The sequence below is a fragment of the Nyctereutes procyonoides genome, unplaced genomic scaffold, assembly GCF_905146905.1.
Source record: "Nyctereutes procyonoides isolate TBG_1078 unplaced genomic scaffold, NYPRO_anot_genome, whole genome shotgun sequence".
Lineage (NCBI taxonomy): Eukaryota > Metazoa > Chordata > Mammalia > Carnivora > Canidae > Nyctereutes > Nyctereutes procyonoides.
Window position 1 is genome coordinate 43,483,538 of NW_026575133.1, and position 25,035 is coordinate 43,508,572.

The window sequence follows — 25,035 nt, forward strand, 5'->3', positions numbered from 1 at the left end:
CTCATTGTTCTAGCTTCTTTCCGGTATTTATTGAGATTGACACATTTTTTTTACACACGTATTCAAATCATGCACATTTTAGCCTACTTCAAAAAATCTATAATTTTACCATAAGCATTTTTTTTTCAATTGCAGCCAAGCTTCATGATTATCCTAATAGCAACATAATGCTTTAATATATATATATATATATATTCTAATATTCTGGCCCATATTTTAATTCACTATTCTCTCCCGATGTGGATATTTAGGCGGCTTACCTTAGGGCTCAGGATCATGAACCATATTAAACATGGCTTGCAAAAACTTCTAGGGATGGTTGTAATTGCTTTTCTGGACAAAAAGTTATGTTTATAACTCATCGGGGCCTTGTCCACCTTTTTCAATCCCCCCCCCCGGTCATTTTTCTTGAAAATGGTATTTATTAAGATCGTTATAGACAATTATGCGTGAAGTAAGGCACCTATTTGTGCACCTAGTGTTTGCACTCGTTGCACCCCAACACGTCTCGCTTATTTGAAGAAATGATTCCTTGCTCAGAACAGGTCTGTTTACTTTGTAAAACCACGTCCCAGAACAGAACCGGAGAGATCAGGGTGCAGCCCGGGATCCAGCCAGTAGATGTCTCTATTTCATTCACCCGCTGTCCCTGGTTCCTCCTGAATGGGAAGGCTTGGGAGCAAAGCTGATGGCTGGGAGCCTGTCCCATCCCTGGTGCCACCTTCCACCAGCCTCCACCCTACACAGCACCCTCCACCCCCCGCCCCCTTCGCCTCATGGTGAGTGGCATAAAGGTAACTGAAACAGGAGTGTCGGTTAAACACATTCTTTACCAGATCTGTTTGCAGAGTGAACTGGTAACTGAAAACAATCTCTACAGAACCGAAGCCTTTTCTCTTTAAATAGCACCATACGCCGAACTAAAAAGCTGTATTACTGAGTCATAACAATTAATTACACTCAGAGGTGAGAAGACAGGATTTAACGCTCTAATGCGATTCGAATTTAGGCCGGTATCTCATCCCGCTGCTATTTAAAACAAAATCACTTTTCCACGGAAGCATCTGCAACTGAGGATGGTTTCGAAGCTTGAGTCTGAAGACATCTCTGGCAACTGAATATTCCCATTTTTAGCTTCCTGAGAGGTTTAATATGCACATTTGGATTTTCTAGATTTTCGCAACGAAGTGCATCTCTTTCTGCGTTGGGATTTGACAAAAGGGAGCTGGGAGGCTGGGAAGGTCTATTATTCTCATCAGGAGTTTTCTAGGTGTGGGAGGTGTGCAGGATGTCGTTATGGGAAAACTAAAAATAACATCTCAAAACAGACCACATGAGCAAGCATCAGAGATGTATATCCACGGAGGGCCGATCACCAGGGCCTCAGCACCGGGGGTTTATCGATGGGTCCAGAGCAAGTGGCAGGGCCTTGGGAAGCGGCTGAGAAAGGTCTTCAAGCAGAAGCTGGGGGAGAGGGGTGTCCTGTGTTCATCTGGGGAGACCGAGACCGGCCCCCGAGAAGCATCTCTGTGGCTCTGCCAGAGGCTCCTAGGGCGCCAAGGGTGTCGGACCTGCCAGGGCAGGGCTGCTGACCCACAACTTTGTGGTCTGGAAGGTGATGTGTGGAGCCCTGGTAAAGGACATCGTGGGGGGCCAGAGCCCTGGATCTGAGATCATCAGGGTGCGGCTCTCCTCTGGGCGACTCTGTGAATCTTGCGTTCCCCAGGCCTTGGGAGATGGGCTAGGGGGATCCGATAAGCCGAGGGCTGGATTCCGGAGCACTCTGAAATCTGGAAATCATGCTACCTATGCACGAGATAAGCACAGATCCTTCTGGACACGGGGTGTTAAGTTTGATAGTGCACAGATGGCTCAGGACTCGGGCTGTGCATGTGCCCCAGGGCCCTATGTTGTTAGAACCCTCCCTCTGCCAGCCACCCCCCCCATGCTGCCTCTCAGGACCTTTGGGCCCCTACATGCTGCATGCTCTTCTTCCTCGCTCTCTGTTCTTTCTGCCCCAGCATTTCCCAGCACGCTCTCGGCCCACACTCTTCATCAGCCCTCCAGTGCTCAGCTTAGCTTCCCTACCCCGCCAAGTTCCCCAAACCCCCAGGCCCAGAGGGTTGCTCTTTTGCCCAGGCATTCCTGGAGGTCAGAGGAGTTAGAGGCGCAAGTCAAGAGCTCTGGCCTCAAAGTCATCTGAGTGTGCTCACTCTAGGCCACTCACTGGCTGTGTCACCTGGACAGCGACCTAAACTCTGCGAGCCTTATTTATTTCATCCGTATGATGGGAATATTTTATTTTTTAAAGATTTTGTTTATTCATGAGAGACACACACAGAGAGAGAGGCAGAGACACAGGCAGAGGGAGAAGCAGGCTCCATGCAGGAAGCCAGATGTGGGACTCGATCCCAGGACTCTGGGATCATGCACTGAGTCAAAGGCAGCCGCTCAACCACTGAGCCACCCGGTGCGGGGGGGGGGGGGGTGCCCCTGATGGGAATATTTTCATGCTAATCTTGCCTAGCTGTCAAGAGGATGGCAAGAGGCAGGCCCGTTTAGGAAAGTAGTTATTTCCAGGTGGGAACGCTAGCTTGTGAGCCTCCAGGCCTGGGCTCCCACAGTGCCCCCCCCCCCCCCCCGACCCCCATTCCCCGTGGGATCTGCGAGCTCCTGCAGCACCTGGCAGGTCTCAGGAAGAACCAAGAACAGGGAGCTTGCACGACCCTCCTCACCCAGGTACACGCACCTCATCCTGAGCCCAGCGCAGCATCCCTCACCTCGCGGGTCCCTTTCTGGGTCTTGCTCCAGACATTGCCAGACTCCCCATCTACGGACGCTCTCCCGTTTCCCTTTCTCCCTCACCAGCCCCTGCTTATGGGCTCCCCTAACACTGTGGTCACCTGACCCCGGCTAGCGCGAGAGAGCCCCGGGGAAGGGGAGCCTTCTCCAGTCTTGGATGTAGCAGTGAGGACGTACTAGCTGCTCAGTTAACCGGGGGGGGGGGGGGGGGCGCGGGGGCGGGAAGGAAGGAGTGAATGAATGAATGAATGAATGGAAAGTCGGGGGCGCGGCTTCAGGGATGCCCGCTGACCCGGAGCCCCCCTCGCCCCCGCGCGCGCGCGCCCCAGGCCCTGCCCTGGCCGCCCCCGCCAGCCCGTCGGCTCTCGGGCCCCGCGGCGCGGGGGTGCGGGTGAGGGTGCGGGTGCGGGTGCGGGCGCGGGGTGCGGGCTCCCGGGCATGCTCAGAGCGCGCAGGTCCGGGCGGGGGCGGGGAGGGGAGGGGAGGGGAGGGGGCGGGAGGGGGAGCGGCCGCCGCCGCCGCCGTGCGCTCGCGGGCCCGGGCGGAGCTGCGCAGTCCTCTCGCAGCTGCGCCAGGACAGCGGCGCTGGCCGTGCCCACAAGTTGCCGGCAGCCGAGCGCGGCGCCGCCTCCTCTGCTCGCGGCCCCCCGCGCCCTCCCCGCGGCGGCCGCGGCCCCGGGACGCACCCGCACCCGCACCCGCACCCGCACCCGCACCCGCACCCCGGCGGACGCCCGCCCCAGATGTGAAGCGGCGCCGCAGCCCCTCGCCCCGTCCCCCGGAGCCATCCAGAGCGAGTGTCGCCGGCGTCTGCTCTGCCCGAAGCCCGGGGCTGGAAGATGTGGCAGCCGGCCACCGAGCGCCTGCAGGTAAGGGGCCGCCGCAGCGCCGGGGGCCAGCCTGGAGGAGGCGGCGGCGCTCCGGCCGGGAGCCCAGGGGGCGCGCTGCCCCTCGGCGGGGCTTTGACCCAGGGCGCTGGCGGGAGCCGCGGGGGCGAGAGGGCGCTGCTGACCGCGGCCCCGCAGCCGGCGGGGGGCGGGCGACCCCCGGACACGCGGCGCCCCGGGGCTTCCAACTTTTGGCCTGGGGGTGTCGGTGTGCGAGTGCGCAGATGTCAGGCTGCACTTTCTGAGCGGCGGTTCTAGATCACGTTCCCCTGTCACGATTCACTGGCCTGGGTTGCTTGTGTCCTTTTCTTGCATCCAGATTTTTCCTTCTTCTTTTTCTTTTTGGTCTCCAGGTAATTTGTGAGAGTATAATTCGGAAATATCGAACTTGCGTTGGGGTGGCCATGGGATGCATATTTTATTTTATTATTTTATTTTATTTTATTTTATTTTATTTTATTATTTATTTTATTTTATTTTATTTTATTTTTATTTTATTTTATTTTACTTATTTTATTTTATTTATTATTATTATTTTCTTCCTATTTCTTGGTGCTCTCCTTTCCATTCTCCCCTGAACTTCAGCTCGCCCAGATGATCTCCAACGCCAGAAGTGAAGTTGTGGGCCAGGAGGAATACTGGCGCTCTGGGTCATCCCATCCAAAGTTTTTCAGTGCCGTCTACTGAGATGACAGGCTGCCTTTAATTTGGATTTGGATTTAATTTGGATTCCGAAGCCGGGGCGTTGGGAAGGGGGGCAAAATGAGAAAGAGGGATGTTTACCGAAAGGAGCTCTTCCAGTGACACTTGGCACCCTGGAACCGCCCAGACTGCAAAGGTTTGATGACTGCCTTTTGCTGACAGATATATTCTCCAGGGAGAGGGCAGCTTCTCTGCCAGATAAAATCCACTGAATCCTGCAGTTCAACTTTTGGCAGGCTCGCAGCCACATTGTTTCGTAGTAAACTTTGAAGAAGTGTTTAAGTGGTAAAATATAGCACCATTGGAGGCCTAGCGGGTCTGAAGACTCAGTACAGTGGAGGCCAGGAGCCCTGGCTGGCTCTGGAGGTTTCTCAATGAACATGCAGAGCTCCAAATGCAGAATGCAGACTGCTCCTTCGATCCTGGGAGAGGCTGCCCTTTGCCTGGGAGCTCTCATACTGAGGATTAACCTGCAGAGGGCATTGCATTTAGCAGAAACAGATGCCCCACGCCCCGCTTCTAAGCCTCCCTGGGCCTGTGGATTTGTGGGGAGTGGGTTCACATGAACAGAAGCTGAGACACCAGGCCAGTCCCCCCAGGATCTCAAACAGACTCCCCGAGAAAAGAGACCTTTAACCCTGGGGACAGTGTGGTGGGTGACCAACCTCTAACCTCCTCGTCTTACTAAGAGACCGTCACATCGAGCTTCTGAATGATGGACCAGAGGCGATGTGAATATTTTTTGGCAGTGACCCCAGTTACCAGTTGGGCATTTGAATTCCCCGATCGGTTCAGGGCACGGCTTCTATTCTAAAGGAAGGAGTGACTGGAGTGGGGGCGGGGGGGGGGGGAGGTCCCCATCGAAGTGAGTAGCCTAGCTCTCAGAAGTCCTTGGAGAGATGAGGCCAGAGTTCCTTGAGGTGGCTTTTCTGGCCCGGGGCTGTGTCCCTCTGCAAAGTTTGTGGATTTTGTCTCTCGCAGTTATTTCTGTTTCATTTAAGGACTCCTGTGTGCTCCGGAGCACGTGACCCTTGGCAGGCGAGAGCTCTGGCTCGCGCTCCGCATGGCAATCGTTCCTTTACTAGAAACGTCCTCCTGGCTCTTCTGTGAAACGTACACATGTGCGTTTGGCACGAGCCTGGTTTATCGCAGTTTGCGCTTGCAGTGCATTTCCTGCATTTTGAAGTGTCATGTTGAAAGAGCCCCCGGTTTGGGCTTTTGAAAGCTCAGGTAAACATGTCTTATCACTGGCTAAGATCAGATCGCTGCTGGAAGGTTCTTGCCAACAGGAGGCTCAACTTCACGCTCCCCAAATGAAAATGGGTAAACAAGCCGGGTTCCCTTTGAAAGGTCCGGCTCCTGCCTTGCGATTATAGAAGCGGACCAAATGGAGGGGGGAAAAAATCTTCATAGTCGGGCTTCTTTCCACATAGCAGCTCCACTCTTTTTTCTTTTTTTCTCCAAAACACACAGTTTGCATGTTTTTGCTTCTTTGCGCCCGGGGGAGGCAGTTGCTGAGGGTGAGGTGGTGAGTGAGCTGCGTGTAATAATATTTTATTTACATTCCTTGTGGTTTTGTTTGTCACGGTCTCTGTTTGCTGTCTGGGATTTTTTTTCTTCCCCGTGTTGCCCTCAAGGCACCACCATATAGGAACGTGGGTTTCCGATTCCTCAGTGAATGGGATGCTTTATCTTGCCCCGATTCTGTGGCCGTTGGAGATGCTGATGGGAATTGTGTTCGGTGGGGAGATGAATGATGAGTCCCACTCGTGAATGAAGTCAAAGCCCCACCCTTCTTACACACATTCCTCACCTTCTCATACAACCTCATTAATTTTTTTTTCTTCATTAATTTTTAATGCGAGACTTCAATTTAGATGAGCTGGAGTGCGGAAAATCCTTCAAGGAAGCATTCCCAGAGCTTCCTTAATAGGACTGAGGACTCAGGAGCCAATTTCTTGTACAAATACCTAGAAACAAAAGAGGCGAGGGAAGAAAGGAAGGCCGTCTTTTCTTAATTGATTTTATGAGTTCCTGCTAGATGATGCCCACGCAAAGGGTCTGGGGCCCTGGGAGCGTGGCCGAAGCTTGCGTAGGCCAGACGGTCACTCTGTAGCTAATTTGGGGCTGGCAGCTAGCCGTTTTGCTCAGGACATGACATCTTTGAGCAGGTTTAATTATCACTATCAAAACTCACTTCCTTGCCAGACGCAGCGATGCTTATGCTTCCCGATTTGAGGTGCAGCTGATTGACCCAAATCCAGCACGGGCACTGCGACCTGTTGCCCCGAGCCGGGCTGAGCTGGATCCTTCCTCATTCACACAACCCGCGGCAAGTTCATCTGCTCCCCTGAATGTTAAAACTTCTGTTGCATCCCACTCGAGCCCTGGCTGCGAGCTTCTGCCATTAAAAATATAATAGGATCAAAAGGGATGTGAGGATTTAAATTACCACCCAACTTTTGAAAATGAATACATATGAGTTCTTCCCTTTTCACCTCCTGTACTGCACAGCAGACCTTTTTTTTTTTTTTTCTTGGAGGGACTCGGGAGAGTTATAAATTTTTAAAGGAGCAGATTTGAAACAGGCTCTTCTCAGAGAAGTACAGGGGACTTTTTAATAGAAAAAGGGCTATGTATTGGTCTTTAAAAACACAGAGCTGAGATTACTTCTGGCCTTAAAATCTGCATGGGTTTCCTAATTGTCTTCATTCTTGGGCAGGGAGGATCCGTTAGAAATGACGGACTCCTCTGTGCAAGAGTGAGGACACGTTAGCCATAGAAATGTGTGTTTCCCCAGAGCACATGTCTCCAGTGAGGCACCAGATACATTTTTCTGCAGGCCAGGAAAGGAGGAGAATAAGAGAAAGATGAATGGAGAATCAGTTTGAGACAAAGGAGGCCAACGGATCTGGGCCTGAGGTGGAGCTGTTACAAGGGTGGAGTGGAATGGGATAGTAGGAAGCTGTGTGAGAAGCAAGTTTTAGCAAGTTCTAATTGTGGAGTCGATGGGGAACTGTTTTCTCATGAGGCTTTTTTTTTTTTTAAGATTTATTTATTTATTTTAGCAGGGGGGAAAGAGAGAGAGAATGAGCGGAAGAGGCAGAGAGAATCCCAAGCAGACTCTGTGCCAAGCACGGAGCCTGATACGGGGATCGATCTCACGACCCCTGAGATCATGACTTGAGTCCAAACCAAGAGTCAGATGCTTAACCGACTGAGCCACCCAGGTGCCCCTCATGAGGCGTTCCACAAGGTTCCGAGTTAATCATTTGCCTGTCTTCCCTGAGATTGAAATTTTTCCTGTGGCAGATCCAGAAAATACCGAACTTCGATCCGTAAAGCTTGGCTTTTGGCTTCTCAGCTTGGATCCTTCTCTTGCCCGCATCACTTTCCTTTTTACTCTTACTCTGTTCAGTGGCCAAGCATCAGCACCTTCAAAACGGGGTGAAATGAGGAAGGGTAGGGAGAAAACCAGATCCTGCCTCCTTTGGTTTCTGGTGAACGTCTGGGCTGGCAAAAAGGTTCAAGGAAATAAAACTTCAGTTTTATTGGAGTTACAACTTTGGAGATTATAGGAGCCAAGAGTACTTCGTCCCCCTCCCCCCACCCCAGTACTTATATTGTCCTTTGTCTGCCTTGCCTGAGCTGATAGATTTCATCTGCCCTTGCACTGGAGATTGTTCTAGACTTATTATTTCTCTGTTATCCAGCCCCTTCCACTTTTCCCCTGAGGATTGATGGAGGAACCCTCTAGAACAGCAGCTGGAGACCATTAGACCAGGAACGCTGGGCAGAGAGAAACCTTTGGCAAGCAAGACCCTTTTCCAGGCCGACCAAACTGACAAAAGGAACACAGAGTAAGGAAGGTAGTGGTAGCAGCCCGTTTTTATGGAGCACGCACTGCGTATGGGGCGCTGTGCTAAGGAGTTTTATTTGAATTATCTAGTTCATTTGCCTTCCCTAGCCTCTTTATCCCCATTTTATAGTGAAAAACCCCTGAAAGCCAAAGAGGTTAAAAGATTCGGTCAGGGTTGGACAGCTAGAAATGAGCAGAGCTGGAATCTGGCTGGTCTGGCTTCCGAACTCACTTCTTAGCGACTTCTCTGTAGTGCAGAAGGGTAAGAGGATGCTCTACACCTGCCGGGGCCACCGTTATTAATAAAGAGAATTGTAGCGGGGGTGGGGGTCCGGTGGCTCAGAGGGGCTGCTTTCATATTTCTTGTTGATGTAGTCTGGCTGCCTGTGCCGACAAGGGCTACCCTCTTTGGGTGGCTCACACCTCTGGGTGGTGGTGGTGGTGGGGGGGACGACGTAAGCTGTTATATTGTACTTTAGCTGAAATCCCCAGTTGCTGTTTAAGAGTCTCTTCAACTGGAGCACATTGCATTTATCCAAACTAGAGACCTTGAAAGATGGTAATCAAGCCTGACCTGGTCTGCAGTCCTTCCACATTTACACCAAAAGTGGGGGGCAGGGGGGAAGGAGATTGGGGAGTTCAGGAGCAACTGCTTGGAAATAAGTGGTAGCTACTCTTAGGGACGCACAGGGTTCTCGCCGAAGGGATTCTAGATTTTGCCAGTCTTTTCGTGCGTCTTAGATGAGTAAGTACAAAGCCTTGGGCTTTATCACTTGCAGAGGAAACTTGGAGATATCATTACTGTGAGGTCTTTGAGAAGCAGCATGCTGTCTTACATCATTGGGTCTTTCTGTGCATTTGTCAGCAAAATCTCCACCAAGTGACTTGCAAAATGCCAGCCTTGGAAAAAAACCAAAAAGCTCTCCCCCTGGTTACCCATTGCCTAACTGGGCTGTTTCTTGTTGAATGTACTGGGTTATCTTGGGGTGTTAGGCAACTTTTTGCATTTTGTTTGATGTTCCAGATTGGCTCCCTCCTCCCCCACATCCCCCTCGCACTGACTCCCCCCCCCCACTATGCAGATTAATCCTGTAAATTGGGTCCTGGAAGAGTCAGCCCCAGACAGCCCCAAGGCAGCTGGGGAATCAGGCTTCCTTCCATGGAGCTATTCTACTCCACAAATAGGGAATAGCAGCAATTCAGGGAGTCGTTAGTGGTCAGCAAATAAAACTAGTCCAAAAACACCCAGTAACACTGCAGTGTGCTTCACTCACCCCCCCCCCCCGCCCCGCGAAACCCCTGGGGCACAAATCTAAAGGGAGGCTTTGTTTAAGTCCAGCAGGAAGAAATAGTTGAGGTTGTTGTCCAAAGACCTCCTTGGAGGCTAGTGGAATCAGTTACTATCATTTTATGTTAACTTAAAAAGAGGTTTTGATCCCAATTTAGCTGCCAGCCAGTGATAGAGCATCAGAGTATTCCCCAGGTCCAACCCTCAGGCCAGGATCTGGACGAGGACCTTGTCAGGAGTCAGGCACAGACTGGTCCTGTGTCCTTGGCCTATTTCCGTGCTTCCAAAGTCTCGGGGAGCTCTCTCACCTAATCCTGGTGCCACTTGGGTTCCTCGTCTTGCTGAGGTCTTCTCTCCTGTGTCTGATGGCCCAGAGCTGTTTCCTCTTCCCTCACTCATTGCCACTGAGGTCTCGCTTTGATAAGGGAGGTTCTGGTAGCGAGAAAAACACCGCTTCCTTCTGCTTGTTGAAGCTTAAACACTAGTTGAGCCTTTTATTCCTTGCACCTTTGGCCTTCCTAATGGGCGCAGCCTCAGACTCGAACCCTGGTCCCCATGTCTCACTCATGGCGGCGGGCCTCCCCCTGGCCCCCACATATATGCTGAAGGCCTAGCCCTGCTATTATCAATGCTGCCTCGTGTGAAAATAGGGTCTGTGCAGATGTAATCGAGTTGAGTCACTCGGATTAGGGGAGCCCTAAATCCAGTGACTGGTGTCCTTAGGATGAGAGATTTGAAGGCACAGAGGAAGGCATAAGAAGGAGAAAGCCTTGTGAAGACAGAGGCAGACAATGGAGTTATGCTTCCACAAGCGCAGGAATGCCAGGGGTGGTTGGCAACCACCAGAAACTAGAAGAATCAGGGGAATGTCCTCCCTTAGAGTCTTTACAGGGAGCAGCGCCCTGCTGCCATCTTGATTTGGGGCTTGCAGCCTCCAGAACTATGAGAGAGTACATTTCTTTTTTCTTTCTTTTTTTTTTTTTTTTTTGAGAATACATTTCTATTGTTGCCCCATCTGTGGCAACTTGTTACAGCAGCCATAGTAAACTAATACACTAATAAAACCACATTGCCTTTGACCGAGTTCTGTGTATTTCCAGAAGCCTGGGTATGCCTGACTTTCATAAACTGGGACAAAATGAATGTGTCTCTGTAGCACACTCTTTTGCTACTGAGTGTGTGAATTTATTTACAGCGGATTCAGAGACAATGAAAACAGACATTATAAAACAACTAAACCACTGCTTCTTCCTCCCTCATCTGCTTCTGGTCAAGAGCCTAGGGATGGCGGCGAACGGGCCTTACGTTGCTAAAGGGAGCGCCCCTAGAACAAATAGTAAATGTGCTTCAAGAGATAGTTAACTTTGATCATTAAAATTATGGGATGTGAAAGACAGTTTGCTTTAAGGCGGATCTCAGCGACACTTTTCCAGGCAGGTGGAGACCAAGGGTGGGCTAGGGTTTTATCCTCAAAATTGCCAGAGTCCCTGCAGAGTCTCTGGGGAGCAGGCCTTCCGGTGCTTGCCTCTGCCTGACGGAGACCCATGTGGGTTGACTTTCGAGTCCCCTCCGGGCAGCCCCAGATGATTGTCTGGTTGATGATTTGCATCTGGCTGGGTATTTTGCTTTGTTTTCGTTTTTCACTTGGTAACAGTATAATTATTTTCATGAAGAATCGCTTTCTAGTACCCAACTCACTTTTAAGACAAAAAAGTCAGTGTCACGAGGAGTCATCACACTTGCTTTCCTCTCTCCCAAGTGCAGCAGACACTTGTTGCCTCCCCCTGCCCCCGAGGGCAAGGAGCCTGGGTGAGGGCAGGGCGGCCCTGGGGTCTGCACATCTCAGAGTGGAGAGCCTCTCGGGTTTTAAAATGCTATTTTACCTATTTTACCTTTCATTCTCTTCCTCAGGAAGAAGAGAATCCTGCGCTCGGGGGTAGGCAGGGAAGGGGGAGCAGAGACGCCAGGAGAAAGAGGCTCCTTGATTGCCATCCTTCTGTGAGGATAGGCCCGTTCTGATCCCTTCATGACAAGTCCTTTCCTCACAGCTTCTTTGTAATTGTGGGTCTGAGGATGAATACCCAGATGGCCTAGCGCCTTCTTCCCAGCACACGCTTTGAGGCCTTTCCATCAGGAACTGGCTGCCTTTTCCCCAGGTGTGTGCAACATCCTGGGGTCCAAGCCACCCATGGTGTGGGGTGTGGGAGTGGACACTGCCGTTTCCTTTCTGACGGGCCTGTGGATGCTCCCTGGGGGCTGAGCCGAGTTCTGTGGGGCCATGGGGCAGAGGGGTGGCTAGTTTGTGTTGGGCTGACATTCTTGGTGGCCTCGTGCACTAGCTTCCGAGCGCTGCCATAACAAAGTACCACAGGCCGGGTGTCCTAAGGAAGAGAAACTTCTTGTCTCACAGATGTGGAGGCTGGAAGTCTGAAATCAAGGTGTCGGCAGTTGGGGTTTCCTCTGAGGCCATGAGGGAGAATCTGTGCTGTGCCTCGCTCCTAGCGTCTGGTGGTCTTTTGGAAATCTTAGCTGGCCCTTGGCACATGGTGCTCTCCCTGTGTGTGTCTCCTTAGAAGGATGCCAGCCATGTTGGATCAGGGGCCTGCCCTCCTCTGGGGACTACTTACGTCTGTGATGAGCCTCGTTCTGAGTCAGGTCACATTCTGAGGTATTGGGGTTTCAGCATAGGAATGTTTGGAGAGACACTTCAGCCTGTAATACTTACTTTAGAATTTTCTTTTGGGTATCCTCTGGGCACCAGCACATTTCTCCCTACTTGAACCAATCGCCAAAAAAAAAAAAAAAAAAAAAAAAAAAGAAAAGAAAAGAAAAAAGAGCAATGGGATTTTTTTCCCCCCAATGGCAGTGCAGATGTGAAATGAAGTGGCATATCTGCTTCATGTCATGGCTACTATTTCATACTTGATTTGATAAATAAATAAATAAATAAAATGACAAAATAAGGGCAGCCCGGGTGGCTCAGCTGTTCAGTGCCGCCTTCAGCCCAGGGCGTGATTCTGGAGACCCGGGATTGAGTCCCACGTCGGGCTTCCTGATGGAGCCTGCTTCTCCCTCTGCCTGTGTCTCTGCCTCTCTCTCTCTCTCTCTCTCAATCTCTCAATCTCTCTTTCTCTGTCTCTCATGAATAAATAAATAAAATCTTTTTAAAAAATGACAAAATAATATCTGCTTAGGGTGACAGGGTAACAAATCACACAGCTGGGAAGTCTGTTAAGATGCTAATAAGCTTTCTCTAGATTTCCCAATTCTCCCCATGAAGGAAACTCATAGGATATGTCTGGTAGTGATTTTCCCACAACTTTCTTCCAGGTTTGTGCAAACATGTACAAATATATAGATGCATATTTAGATCTTTCTCATGTGTTTCAATAATATATATGTATTGCTCTGCTTTTTCTTTTTCACTTTACAAAGTGCTTCCTAGGGATCTCCTCTGGTCAGTACAGTTGGCTCCCCCTTCTCCATGGTTCTGTGTTCCGTGCTTTCAGTTACTGGCAGTCAGCTACAGTCCAGAAACACATGATCCTTCTTCTGACAGATCATTAGAAGGTCAGTAGTTGCTAAAGGTCACATGGCAACACCTACATCATTCACTTTATTATCAGAAGAAATATGAGTACACTTATATAAGATATTTTGGGAGACAGAGACCACAATCATTTCTGTGACAATATGTTGTTATAATTGTTTTATTTTATTATCAGTTATTTTTGTTACTTTCTTACTGTACCTAGCTAAATTAAAATTTATCATAGGTATGTATGTATAGGAAAAAAACATAGCATATGCAGGGTTTCGGATATCCTCTGGGCGTCTTGGAACATATTCCACATCGATAAGGGGGAAACTACTTTAATATAGCTCCAACTCATTCCTTTTAGGATCTGCATGGGATTTGTAGTAGAGTTGGGCCACAATTTATTCAGTCCTTCCTCTGTCAGGTTGGATCCGGGGCATATCCACGTTCTTTTGTTGCCCTCCTGCCTGTAAATAATACTGTTATAACTCTCTGGGTATATTCTTATGTACTTGTACTCGTATTTATTTAGACAGGACTGGAAGCATGAGATTTGCTATATCTATGAGTATGCATGTTTTATATTTTAGCGGCTGTTAATGAAGGCCTTTTGTGAGAAGTCTTCTTTTTGATATGAAGTCTGGGCGCTTCTGGCAAAGGTGCAAAGAACATAGTTTGCTGGAGACAGGATAGTCTTTTCAACAAATGATGCTGGCATAATTGGATATCCCTGTGCAGAACAACCAACTCCAAACTTTAATCCTTACCTCAGACTTCTGGCATTAAAACTCACTCAAAATTCATCACAGGACTAAATAAAACCTTAAACCTATGGAATTTCCAGAAAAAGACAGTAGAAAGTCTTTGTAACTTTTTATACATCAGCGTCAGCATTCTAAACATCAAGACAATGAACAGGCCCGTTATATCCCAACGTTTCGTTGGATTGGGCCAAGATTTCTTAGAGTAATAACAAAAACATGATCAATAAAAGAAAGATTTGATTAAATTGGACTTCATCAAAATGAAAATCTTCTGCTCTTTTTTAAAATTAATTTCATTTATTTATTCATGAGGGACATAGACAGAGAGGGCAGAGATGTAGGCAGAGGGAGAAGCAGGCTCCCTGCAGGGAGCTGGATACGGAACTCCATCCCAGGACCCCAGGATCACCACCCAAGCCAAAGGCAGATGCTCAACCACTGGAGCAACCCATGTGCCGTGAAAACCTTCTGCTCTTTAAGCGTTTTTAAGAAGACAATGAATAGATAAGACACAGACTGGGAGAAAATGCTTGCAGATCATCTATCTGTAAGACAGGATTTCTATCTGCGATACCGAAAGGACTCTCAAAACTCAATAATAAGATAAGCAGCCCAATTAAAAAAAACAAATAATTGAACAAAGAGGTTATATGGACAGGAAACAAACACATGAAGCTGTTGAACATCATTTATTATCAAGAAAATGCAAATTAAAACCACAGTGAGGTATCATCATGTAACTATAGAATAGCTAAAATTAAAGAGACTTCAACCACCCTGTATGCTGGCAAGGGAGTGGATGAATTGGAGCTCCTACTGCTGGTGGGGACGTGATGGAAGGCAGATCAGTGGATCTGAGGATTGGATGTGTGTGAGGAAAGAATTTGAAAATGGCTTGTGTAGATGTTGGAGGGTGACGGATGTGTTCAACATCTTCATTATGGTGATGGTTTCACGGGCGTCTATACATGCCAAACTGGAAATCATGCGGTGTATTACACGTCACCTGGATCTATATAAAGCTGTTTTTAAAGGGCTATGTGAAGTAGTCATTGTATGGCAGGCACAGTGCTAGGTGTTGGGGGAACTCAAAAATACATGGTTTTTGCCCTCACTTCAATGAATTCTCTGTAGCTTTCGTGTTCTTTTAACTGGAAATTAAAATTCTAACCTAGCGTCTAAATAACAAGCTCTGGTTTTTTTCCCTAGAGTTCCAGTCACTCCTTTTAAAACATTCCTTTATTTAGTCCTTGAAATGACAGGTTTCATCAATGTCAGTTTGCCTCAGGATCCTAAGTGAAGCAAGTAGTTGAGCAAAAGAGGAAATCCTGCCAAGAGGGTGGATGGTTCCAGTTGGTGCCTTTTTCTTTCTGTCATGCTATTGTGTTCTTGCTTCTGGTGCTTTGTTTCTCACTTCTTTACAACCTACCCAGATGGCTTGGTCCTCTGAGGCCTTTGTTGCCCTTTGCCCCAGCACCTGACTCTGACCCTTGCGGCCAGTAGACTTAGGAGCTTGTGCTGTCGGATGGGTCAATTTCCGGGGTCATGGCCCCATGGCTGGCTGGACCACCTTCTTCGTTTTCTTTCTCCTGCTATAGGAAACAGAGACTACATCATACAAAACCATGAGTGGGTCTTGATTCCAGTTTGTGAATGTGAAGTGTCTAGCCGAGGTAGGGTCTGGATTTCTTATGAAATAATCCTTTTTCTTGTGAGTATGGCAACTCAAAACTTTACCTAGCCCCTAGTGACTTTACCGATGGCCGTTGAACCTTAGAATGGTTTTGAGAAGCATTTATAAAAATAATATTAATCTAGTTTAAAAACATTTTTTTTCTCCTCTAGGAGGAAAATTGAAGACACTTGACTCAATCCCTTGTAAAGCAAAGAGCAAGGAGTATAAGAATTTATTCAGTAAATACGTAAGGAGACCATGTTGCATATTGTCCAATCTGAGGTCCTGTTGAGGTGGTGGGGACACTATTAATAATTAACTGGTATAGTGGGCGTAAACCAGAGTCCCCTGGCAAACCAGGCTGTGTGGTCACCCCTAAGAATGGCAAGTAAAAATGCTAGACTTCTGTTCCTAACTCTGTCACTTTGGGAGTGAGGGAGAGAAATGAAGTACATGGAGGTGAGGGACAGCAGATGGGCAGGAAAGCCAGGCAGAGGAGAGATTTCGGAGGAGGGGGTAAAGAATGTGCAGACAAGAAAGAGGAAGAAGTGGGAGGGTGGAGGAAGTCACGCAGGCACTTAGCACCATCCCTAGCACAAATGTGTGCTCCCCAAAAGGTAGCTGCCAGTCACATGTTCAATGTAGCTGTTGGCCCATTGAAACATTATTCTTTGGAGCAGGGGCATCCGATGTTCACACCTGCTCAGTGGTGCTGAATGCTTTGGTGGATTATCTGGCTCTTTTGGAAAACTAAAGTTTTTCAGATGAAAAACTAGGAAGCATTGAGGGGGGAATACAAAGGAGATCGAAAGCCAAAGGGCAGGCGTCTTGGGGAAAATAGAGAGTATTTCTTTAGGCTACGAGACTGGCTACCTGTGGCCCATATAGGCTGCTGAACAGGGGAAAGATCATGGAGTTTTTATCAGGCACCTCTGGATGTAAATCTTGCTGCCTCACTTATTAGAAATTACTTCAGGGCCTCTGATTTGTATTTTTTCAAAATGGGGGTAGTAACATTTAGCTCTTAACATTTAGCTATTCATTGAGGCATGGAATACAGAGAGCATATGGTAACTGGCAATTATTGGGAGTCACTAAATACTAATTTATTCCCCTATTTTAGTTCCAAGGGTGAGCTAGGAATAGCAGCATAGCATCTTAGGGCTAGATGGATAAGAGAATTTTGGGGTTTCTCAAAGTGTGTTTCATGGACCATGAATTTAGTGAGCTACTCATGTGAGTCTTGCCACACAGGATTCAGTCTTTAAATAGTTTTGGGAAGCAGTGGGCGAAACAAAGTGAGTCTGGTTTACTGCAGGACTTCTTGTGGCCTTTCAGATGCCAGTGCCCCGTGAATTTCTACGTGGGAGAAGAGAAGCCAGCTCTTTGTGAAGAAGCATTCTGCAATCCAGAGCGCTTCAATCCACAACTTGAACTTCTTTAAGTTGACAAACTGTGGGCCTGAGGCTTGGCTCTAGCTTACAAAAATATTTCCTTTGGCACCTTCAGAATCTATAAAAACTTGACAAATTATTTTCCAGGATTGAAAAATTAGAGGAATTTATAAGGAAGTCTGTATTTTCTGATTCTCTTAGAGAATGGGAGGTTCAAACCCCGGTGGGTTCTGACATGGTGACCATTGGCCAGCGCTGTTCCATGTGGAGGGGAAGCTTGTCCCAGCCTTACAGAGTGGGTGTCACTAAGTCACATAAGCTGATGGGCCTGGGGTGTTGGGGTTGGGGACCCTGGTCTAGTTCAGCTCCTTTGGCTGGTGGGAAGAATAAATCCAAAATTCATGTCGTCCTTGGAATCAGGACAAGGTTCTTGGTCTTCTTTCAAAGGTCAAGGTGATAGAATGTTGTGTGACTGTGTTTATTTGCTTAGCATCATGTTTTGCTCTGCAGGCACAACTCCAAGAGCCCACCTTCTGCCTGGAGGCCAGTTCTTCTCCCCCTCTTTTTTGGGATCTGTGTGTCAGAGTTTATATGATTGCAGCAGGAACTAGCTGTTGCCCCTTCTCTCCAGTGCACACAGAAGCCTGGGAACCACAAGTGGCCTTGGGCATGCCATTTGCTGATCCTGAGCACAGGAGAGGGCTTCCAGGCAGAGATGGGAGGCTTCTCTGACTTTTCACTGTATCCACATCCCCCGCATATCCCATGCCAGGCAAGTGGAACTTTCTCATTGTTACAATATTGGCTCATTTGGGGGCATTTTTACTGCCAAACGTTGGAACAGATTGCTTCCAAAAGGGGAGAAATTGAGAGGTTGGAGAGTAGTTTTTTTAGTTTAATGGCATTCAATGTTTTCCTCGCAGGTTATCAGCCTATGAAGAAATGCTCAAATGTTATTTCAGGAAACCCAAACTTAAAGACATTTTTAATAGTGGCAACACCTTCATATTTGAGGATCCCTGTTTCCAAACACACACACACACACAACTCCCAAAAAAATCAACCCCAAAAAACCAATCCCAAACCATTCAAAAGCACACTGTAAATGTTTTCTGATCCTCTTGGGAGCAGATCGGCTACTTCACTTATCTTCTCAGATATGCTGCTGGTCTCGTTAGCACTGCCCATTCCTGCAGAAGTATGAGATTCTGATTATTTTTAGCATGAAAAGGACACGGAGTTAACCAGGAGGTGGCTTAAACTATAAACCAATGAATTAGACCTCTCACTCTTACCCATCAATATGGTCCATTAATGCACAAACATTGTGTGTGTCCTGGTTCCTCTGAGTTAAACCATCTAGTTAGGTTTGACACAGTTCCCTGTTATTCCTCCATTAGACCCCCTTCTAATTAAAGTTTATGACTATATTGATAACTATTCTAAAAATTGTTGCACATGATAAATCAGTCTCAGAGTTGGGTTATTATTCATCTATCTCCTCTCTAACCTAATTTAATCTGTTTTCCTACAGCGCCTTTTTTATTTATTTATTTATTTATTTATTTATTTATTTATTTATTTATTTATTTATGAGAGAGAGAGTGAGAGCAAGAGAGTGTGAGCAGGAGAAGGGCAGAGGGAGAGAGAGAATCTTAAGCAGGCTCCATACTCAGCACAGAGCCCAAGGTGGGGCTTGATCTCAGGACTCTTGAGATCATGATCTGAGCTGAAATCGAGTCAGACGCCTAACCCAATGAGCCACCCAGGTGCCCCACAACATCTTTTAAAACCAGAAATTCATATGAAATAGTTTCTGCTGCACAACATTAACTCTGTCATAGCAGAAAGAGGAAGAGATCATGCTGGCTCCAGAACATAAAGCTCTTGGCCAATCTAAAAGCTCAGAAAATACACTTACGTGTTAGATCCTTATGTAATTCTGAAAAGGTTGGTGTTTGGTTAGTTAAGAAAGAAATCCAAGTGTTTTGAAGTACTTTTCAGTAAAAGATAGAAATATCACTGACAGATTAAAACAAGACTGAAACAAAACCCCTCAAATACTAGTCATGTAATGAAGGATTTAGTTGTACCTGAAAACCTAGGGGAGCTACTGTAACTGAGCCTGAAACTTCAGCTCTGAGCTTCCTGGCAGCCTAAGTAAGAAGAGAAACATAATGAATTACTTAGCTCTCATTATCTAATAGAAGAATCCATCAACTCATGTGGAACCCTAAGTGTTTTCCTAAGTTGAAGACCCTAGAACTTACCGTGTGGTTCTTTATATGGGACATTGTGGCACAGACCCTTGGGTGATAATACTGATAGTACTTTTTGACAGAGTGGGCTTTAGAAGTTGAAAAAAATAAACAATTCAGTAGGAATGCTAAGACTGTTTATGTGGTGGCTGAAGTGGACATCTGTAGGGTTTTTCTGCCCTGCTTCATTTCCCATCTTTGGTAACAGCACCCTGATCTCATTTTTGGGAATTATTCTGTCTCTCCTGTTGGGGTGCGGGGGTGGGCTCCATTTACTTTTGGGAGAGGGGCTGGTATCTAAGTTAATCAGACACTCTCTCCCAAAACTGTGATCTGGAGCAGGATGGCAAAAAGGCTGAAAGTTATTCTGCCTAGTTAAAGGTGGTTATTCTGGCCACCAAGATCCATAGTCCTGCTGCACAGACCCCAGGAGCTTCTTGATCCCCGTCCTTTCGGAGCTTGGTCCTCCTGTCCTGCTTTCAATCTGGTATCACTCTGATAATCAGTTTTCTTTCTTCTGAAGTGAGCTGGAGTTGGTGTCCACTGCTTGCAACCACAAACTCTGATATACCGGAAGGATTTTCCTTCCTGTTTGGCCTTTCAAATTCTGTGTCACAAAATGTTCTTATGGAGCAGAGCTTGGCGTGTGGAGAAAATCGAGACAGCTATGCTCTGAGATGCCAACCAGAAGGTCTCATGGACATGCACCTATCCTTTTTTATGGGTACCCTTTCCTTTTTTTTTTTTAAGATTTTATTTATTTATTCATGAGAGACACACACAGAAAGAGAGAGAGAGAGACATAGGCAGAGGCAGAAGCAGATGTGGGACTCAGTCCCAGGACCCCGGGATCACGACCCAAGCCAAAGGCAGAGGCTCAACCACTGAGCTACCCAGGTGCCCCTGTGGATAACCTTTCCTTGTCAGAAGTCTGCTTGCTCAACTGGGGGGTGAAGAAAGGATGCAGACATTTCTCTCCCTGGAATTCTTCACGCACATAGCCTTGTAAGTGCCATTGAACAAAAAGAATCCTCATCATCCCATAGTCCTGGCCCATCGCTGGAGAATGATTTTTGTCCTTGTTGTTTATAAGGGTGTAGCCCTGCTATTGGCATCTGCTATAAATCTTAAGGTTTTTATAACTTGGATGTCACTCTCACCTTTCTGCCAAATCTCTGTACTGAAAAAGCGGCCCATCATTTTAAGTAATGATGCTTTTACGACGTCCAAAACAAATAAAGTAGTGTGGGTACACACTATAAAATGAAGCCCTCTTGTCTCTGCATCTGGGGCAGAAATAGTGTCAAGGATGCAAACAGTCGTTTGGGCCAAAATAGCCAAAGAGATGGAGTCTCAGGCTGAGTCTCGGTTCTCGAGAAACATTTGTTGTAGTTGTTGGTTAAAAATGTGAATGGCTCCGTAAGTTCACTCTAGGACAGTGTGGGCTCTTTTAGCCCAGAAAGTTAAATACGTCCGACTTTGGCAGCCCTGACCTTCTGGGTGGAGAATGTAGTTCACTAGTCTTCAAGACCTGCTTTGCCACTTTGATTTAATACAAGGCGGAAATCTTCAAAACAAAGCTCTCTGAATCCAGGAAAGTTCATCTGGCATCAGTTAGCTAGGGCATTAGCTGGGGCACCCCTCCTACCCCCCCCTCCGCCACCCCCCTGCCCCCTCCCACACCCCACCCCCTTGTCTTTTCTCTAGGAGCTTGATGCTTTGTAGAAAATGAATGGCTTTGCAAAAGTGCAAATTTGGGAGAGCGTTGTACAACCAAAGAAAATTCAAATTAGCATTCCCCCTGTGGGAATCCTCTTGGGAAAATTGAAGTTATACTTAAATATTCACGTTCAGAGGACAGCCAATATGTGTTTTGGGATGATGACACACTGAATGATACAGCTTGGTGCTTTTCGGGGAGTAAGGTGGTCCAGAGAAGGAAGAGCGCAGCGTCTAAAAAGCGCACTAATTGGTGTTTCCTTCCCTCTGTTGTGCTGGTGGTAAATAGCACAGGCTCAATGCTGATCTCTTTACTCCTTGGCCCGGAGAACTGACGTTTTTCTTCATAATGTAATTTAATGCCCTGGTTGGACAGAGGCTGGCCCGTGAGATATGTGTGTGCTCTGAACAGGAGGGGACGTGTGCTGGCAGGGTACCTTGGGGCAGGGCAAGCATTCAGCAAAAACTTGGAGGGAGTCTTCTGGAAGTAAAACCCAATTTGCAGGGATCTCTCTACTCAAAAGGTAGACTTGCTGGGTGATTTGGGATTTGGGGCCGGATCTGTGTTTGCTCCCTTTTGTGTGGATTCCCCTTTCTTTCTTTTCTCCTCTTGCTCTCCTCACAATGAATGGGAGTGAAGCTCTCTCCACTCCTGAATTTCTCTGAGCTGTCTTGCTGAAATAGCTTTCAGATATTTTTTTTATAGCTCTCCCTGGGGGCGATGGCCACCTCTCCTTTCTCCTGTCTTCCTTTTCAGCAGCTAAAGGCTCTTGGTCGGCTGGATCACAGCTCAACTGGGTAAGTTTGACTGTTGCTTCAAAGCCATTGTTTTTTGAGGGGCTTTTAAAAAAAAATTCTCACTTTTTGTTTTGACTTATGGTTAAGAGCATGTGATCTCTGCCTTAGATGGCCATCAAAACTCATTTATTGGGTTGTAGATGGAGAGGAAAAATGGATTCATTTCGATCCAAGGCCTGGAAGAAATTGATAGACTGTTGATTGCTTGTAAAATGCACTTTAAAAAGTCCTTCTTGGAACTTAGCAGATGCCTGCTTTCATTATGTTAAGAAACCGATGCTATTTATCTTTCTTATTTCAATCATTGGCCCCTCTAAATAGGAAATTTAACTTTGATTCAAAGCTATTAATGCCTGCTGGTAAATAAGAAACTGCGTGATAGAGCAAATTATTTTTCATCTCTTGCATTTCTTATGGGCATCCCAGACTCAGGGGAATTTTTATGTAGCATAACAATTTCATAAGTGTTAACATGTTTTTTTAAACTTCACATTATAAATAGGAGCAGAAGCCTGCTTCAGAAATTTAAAACTAGATTAAAGTTGGCCAGAGCAGAAGGCAAAGTCATGCATCTTGGGGTTTTGGGTAGTCTACTGACAATGCGGTAGATTCAAATAAAATGCTCTTATTAGGGATTAATACTTTTTGACCTGTGGATCTTGGAACTCGAGAGGGTCATGGAATTGTTGTTTTTTTTAAAGACATCTGTGAACCCTGGGGCACCTGGATGGCTCAGTTGGTTAAGTGTCTGCCTTTGGCTTGGGTCATGATCCCAGGGTTGTGGGATCGAGCCGCATGTCAGGCTCCCTCCCTGCTCAATGAGGAGTCTGCTTCTCCCTCTCCCTCTCCCTCTCCCTCTCCCTCTCCCTCTCCCTCTCCCTCTCCCTCTCCCTCTCCCTCTCCCTCTGTTTCTCTCTCAGGCTTGTGCTCTCTTTCTTTCTCAAATAAAATAAACAAAATAAATAAAATAAATGAATAAATAAAATCTTGAGAAAAAGACATCTGCGAACCCCATGTGCATTTTCTATAGACCAAAAACATACACTTTGCAAATGTATCAACTACTTTTCAAATCTCGTGTGCTTTATTGAAAGACATATTTATTTAAAATCATTACTGATTCATGGTGACTTTTGGACTTTATGCATATTTTCAAGTACTGAATATCAAAGTGCTCTATGTGGTCAGCAGCACTGTGGACTTAAGAGGGATGTTGGCATTGAAGAGACACTGGCTTTGGATTTGTCAGGATGCGTCACCTCTTAAGTCCACGATGCATCATCCCTCTTATTTATTTATTTCAACAAATGCTAGGGATCTTTTATTGTTGGGTGAGGAGCCAAACTGACTGAGGAGATGGGTCTAAAGAAGTGGTTCTTGTGCTTGAGAAGGGTTTAGTCGGTTAAATATAACATAGATTGTTGTTGTCATGGAGGAAACTTCCATCCTAAGATTGCAGAGGGCAAAAGAGGAGAGAGCCTTTGTAATATGTCCCATTTGAGTGGGAACACGAAAGCTTCCCTTCATGTCCTACCCTGGGGGATGCTAATGTCTCAGGAAATGAGGACTGTGTGTGGCTGCATATTGGCTGGGAGAGCAGATATTTTAATTGGGCAAATTTTTGCCTCAAACTGAGTCAGAGTTCTGTTATTAAGGTCAAAGGGAAAGATGGCAACATCACATCATCTTGCCACAGGTACTAACTTGAAAATAATGGCAGACATGGGCACTCTGACACCCTGTGATTACATGAGTTTATTTGCCATTGAACCCCATGGGTTCCCCCTGTGGTCTAGTGCTGTCATGTTAAAATTGACACACAGTCCTAGGATATGAACCGTTAGATGATGCTGGTCCCACATGGTCTCAGATGGTTTTCCAGTCCATCTTTCGATAAAAGCATGTTGAGCAACGGCATGTGTTGAAAATTGCCAGGATCACTGAGAAGGGGAGACTCTCTTTGTGATTAAAATAAAAGTTTCCTCTAAGTGTTCAGAAGTTTAGAATTTTTATGTTTGTTTGGACAGATGTTATTTGGCTAATTTCTTCTTGGGGGAAAATGTTATTTAGTTGATACTGCTTGTTCTTTCGTCTCCCTATCTCTGCAGTTTTTTTTTCTTTTTTTTTACACATTGGATGTGAGAAGATTGTATGGAACGAGGCCAAATGAGCAAAGATGTTGGTGATTAGGCAGGTTTCCTTTCCTCCCTTCTGTGGCCAGTGTTTGTAAAAGATCTGTCCTTCTCAGATGCTAAGGAGTTGCTTTGATGCTTGGGTTCAAACTCATGTGCCACCTGTGTCTCTACATCTTTTAATGCATCCTGGACCATTTCCCACATTTTGTGTGTTTTTATGTTTGATGCTTTCGCTAATGTTTCCTTAGTTTGAAATATCCTTCATCACTTGTATGCTCTGCCGAGGAGATCATACTCCTCCTGCAGCAGAAGAAACTGCCCTTCTTCTGCCTTTCTGACTCTCCAAGTGCAGTGAATCCTCCCCTTCTTCTAAGTGTCCACAGTTTGTGGCACTCATCCTGTTTATTTAGCTCATTCTAGTTTTTGTTTTTATTAGAGTTGCTTGTAGACTTCCATGTCCTAGAAGCCTCTGAGCCCTAGCGGCTGGGAACTGGGTCTTTATTCCTCCCTGTTTATCCATTGCACCTGGCATAATACTTGGGATGTAAAGCTGGGAGCATAATGTAAGCCCAGTAAATATATTTATTTCTGTAGTGCTTCAGTGAACTAATGATATTTTATAATTTATTTGCTATATCTTAAGTTCTTTGGAAGGAAAGAAGGGAGGTAGTATGGCATACGTGTCACTATAGGTCAGTGAGATGCTAAGAGTGGGGTTTGACTTTTGCATTAAGGGGAGAAGGGAGGGAGGGAAAGAGAGAGAGAGAGAGAGAGAGAGAGAGAGAGAGAGAGAGAGAGAGATTCTTGTATTTATCTTTAGAGCCAACTTTTAATAGGGAAGCACGCAACTCTATGAGTCTATATTAAATTCTCTAGAATATATCCTGTATCTCCTTGACATTTAAGTCAAAATATCATATATTTATCTTGTAGCTAAGTTATTACCTGTTTACTGTAGGGATATTACCTGTTATATTTAGTTTCAGTAATGTGAGAGATATCAACACTCAGAGCTATTCATAAAAATAATAATTAAAATATAAAATGCAGAATTTGTTTTGTTTAGGGTTACATCTGTTTCTTGGTAATGGTTGAGTTTTAGATGGGAGAAATGTTTCGGTTGATTTTCCTTATATAAGATGAAATACTCTCCAGTTGAGCATCTTCAGGAAACCTGGAAGCCAGCTTGGTTTCCATTGACCAAATATGGCACACA

At 46.5% G+C, this 25,035-nt stretch overlaps 1 protein-coding gene across 1 annotated transcript in view; it reads left to right on the forward strand.

Annotated features, from left to right (window-relative positions):
- The first annotated feature begins 3,354 nt into the window (after positions 1-3,354).
- The window catches only part of PID1 (phosphotyrosine interaction domain containing 1), a 223,876-nt gene continuing 202,195 nt past the window's right edge, over positions 3,355-25,035 (forward strand). The window contains exon 1 of the mRNA XM_055345834.1: positions 3,355-3,671. Coding sequence (XP_055201809.1) covers positions 3,642-3,671 — 30 coding nt within the window. The 5' untranslated portion in view covers positions 3,355-3,641. The remainder of the gene's footprint in view (positions 3,672-25,035) is intronic.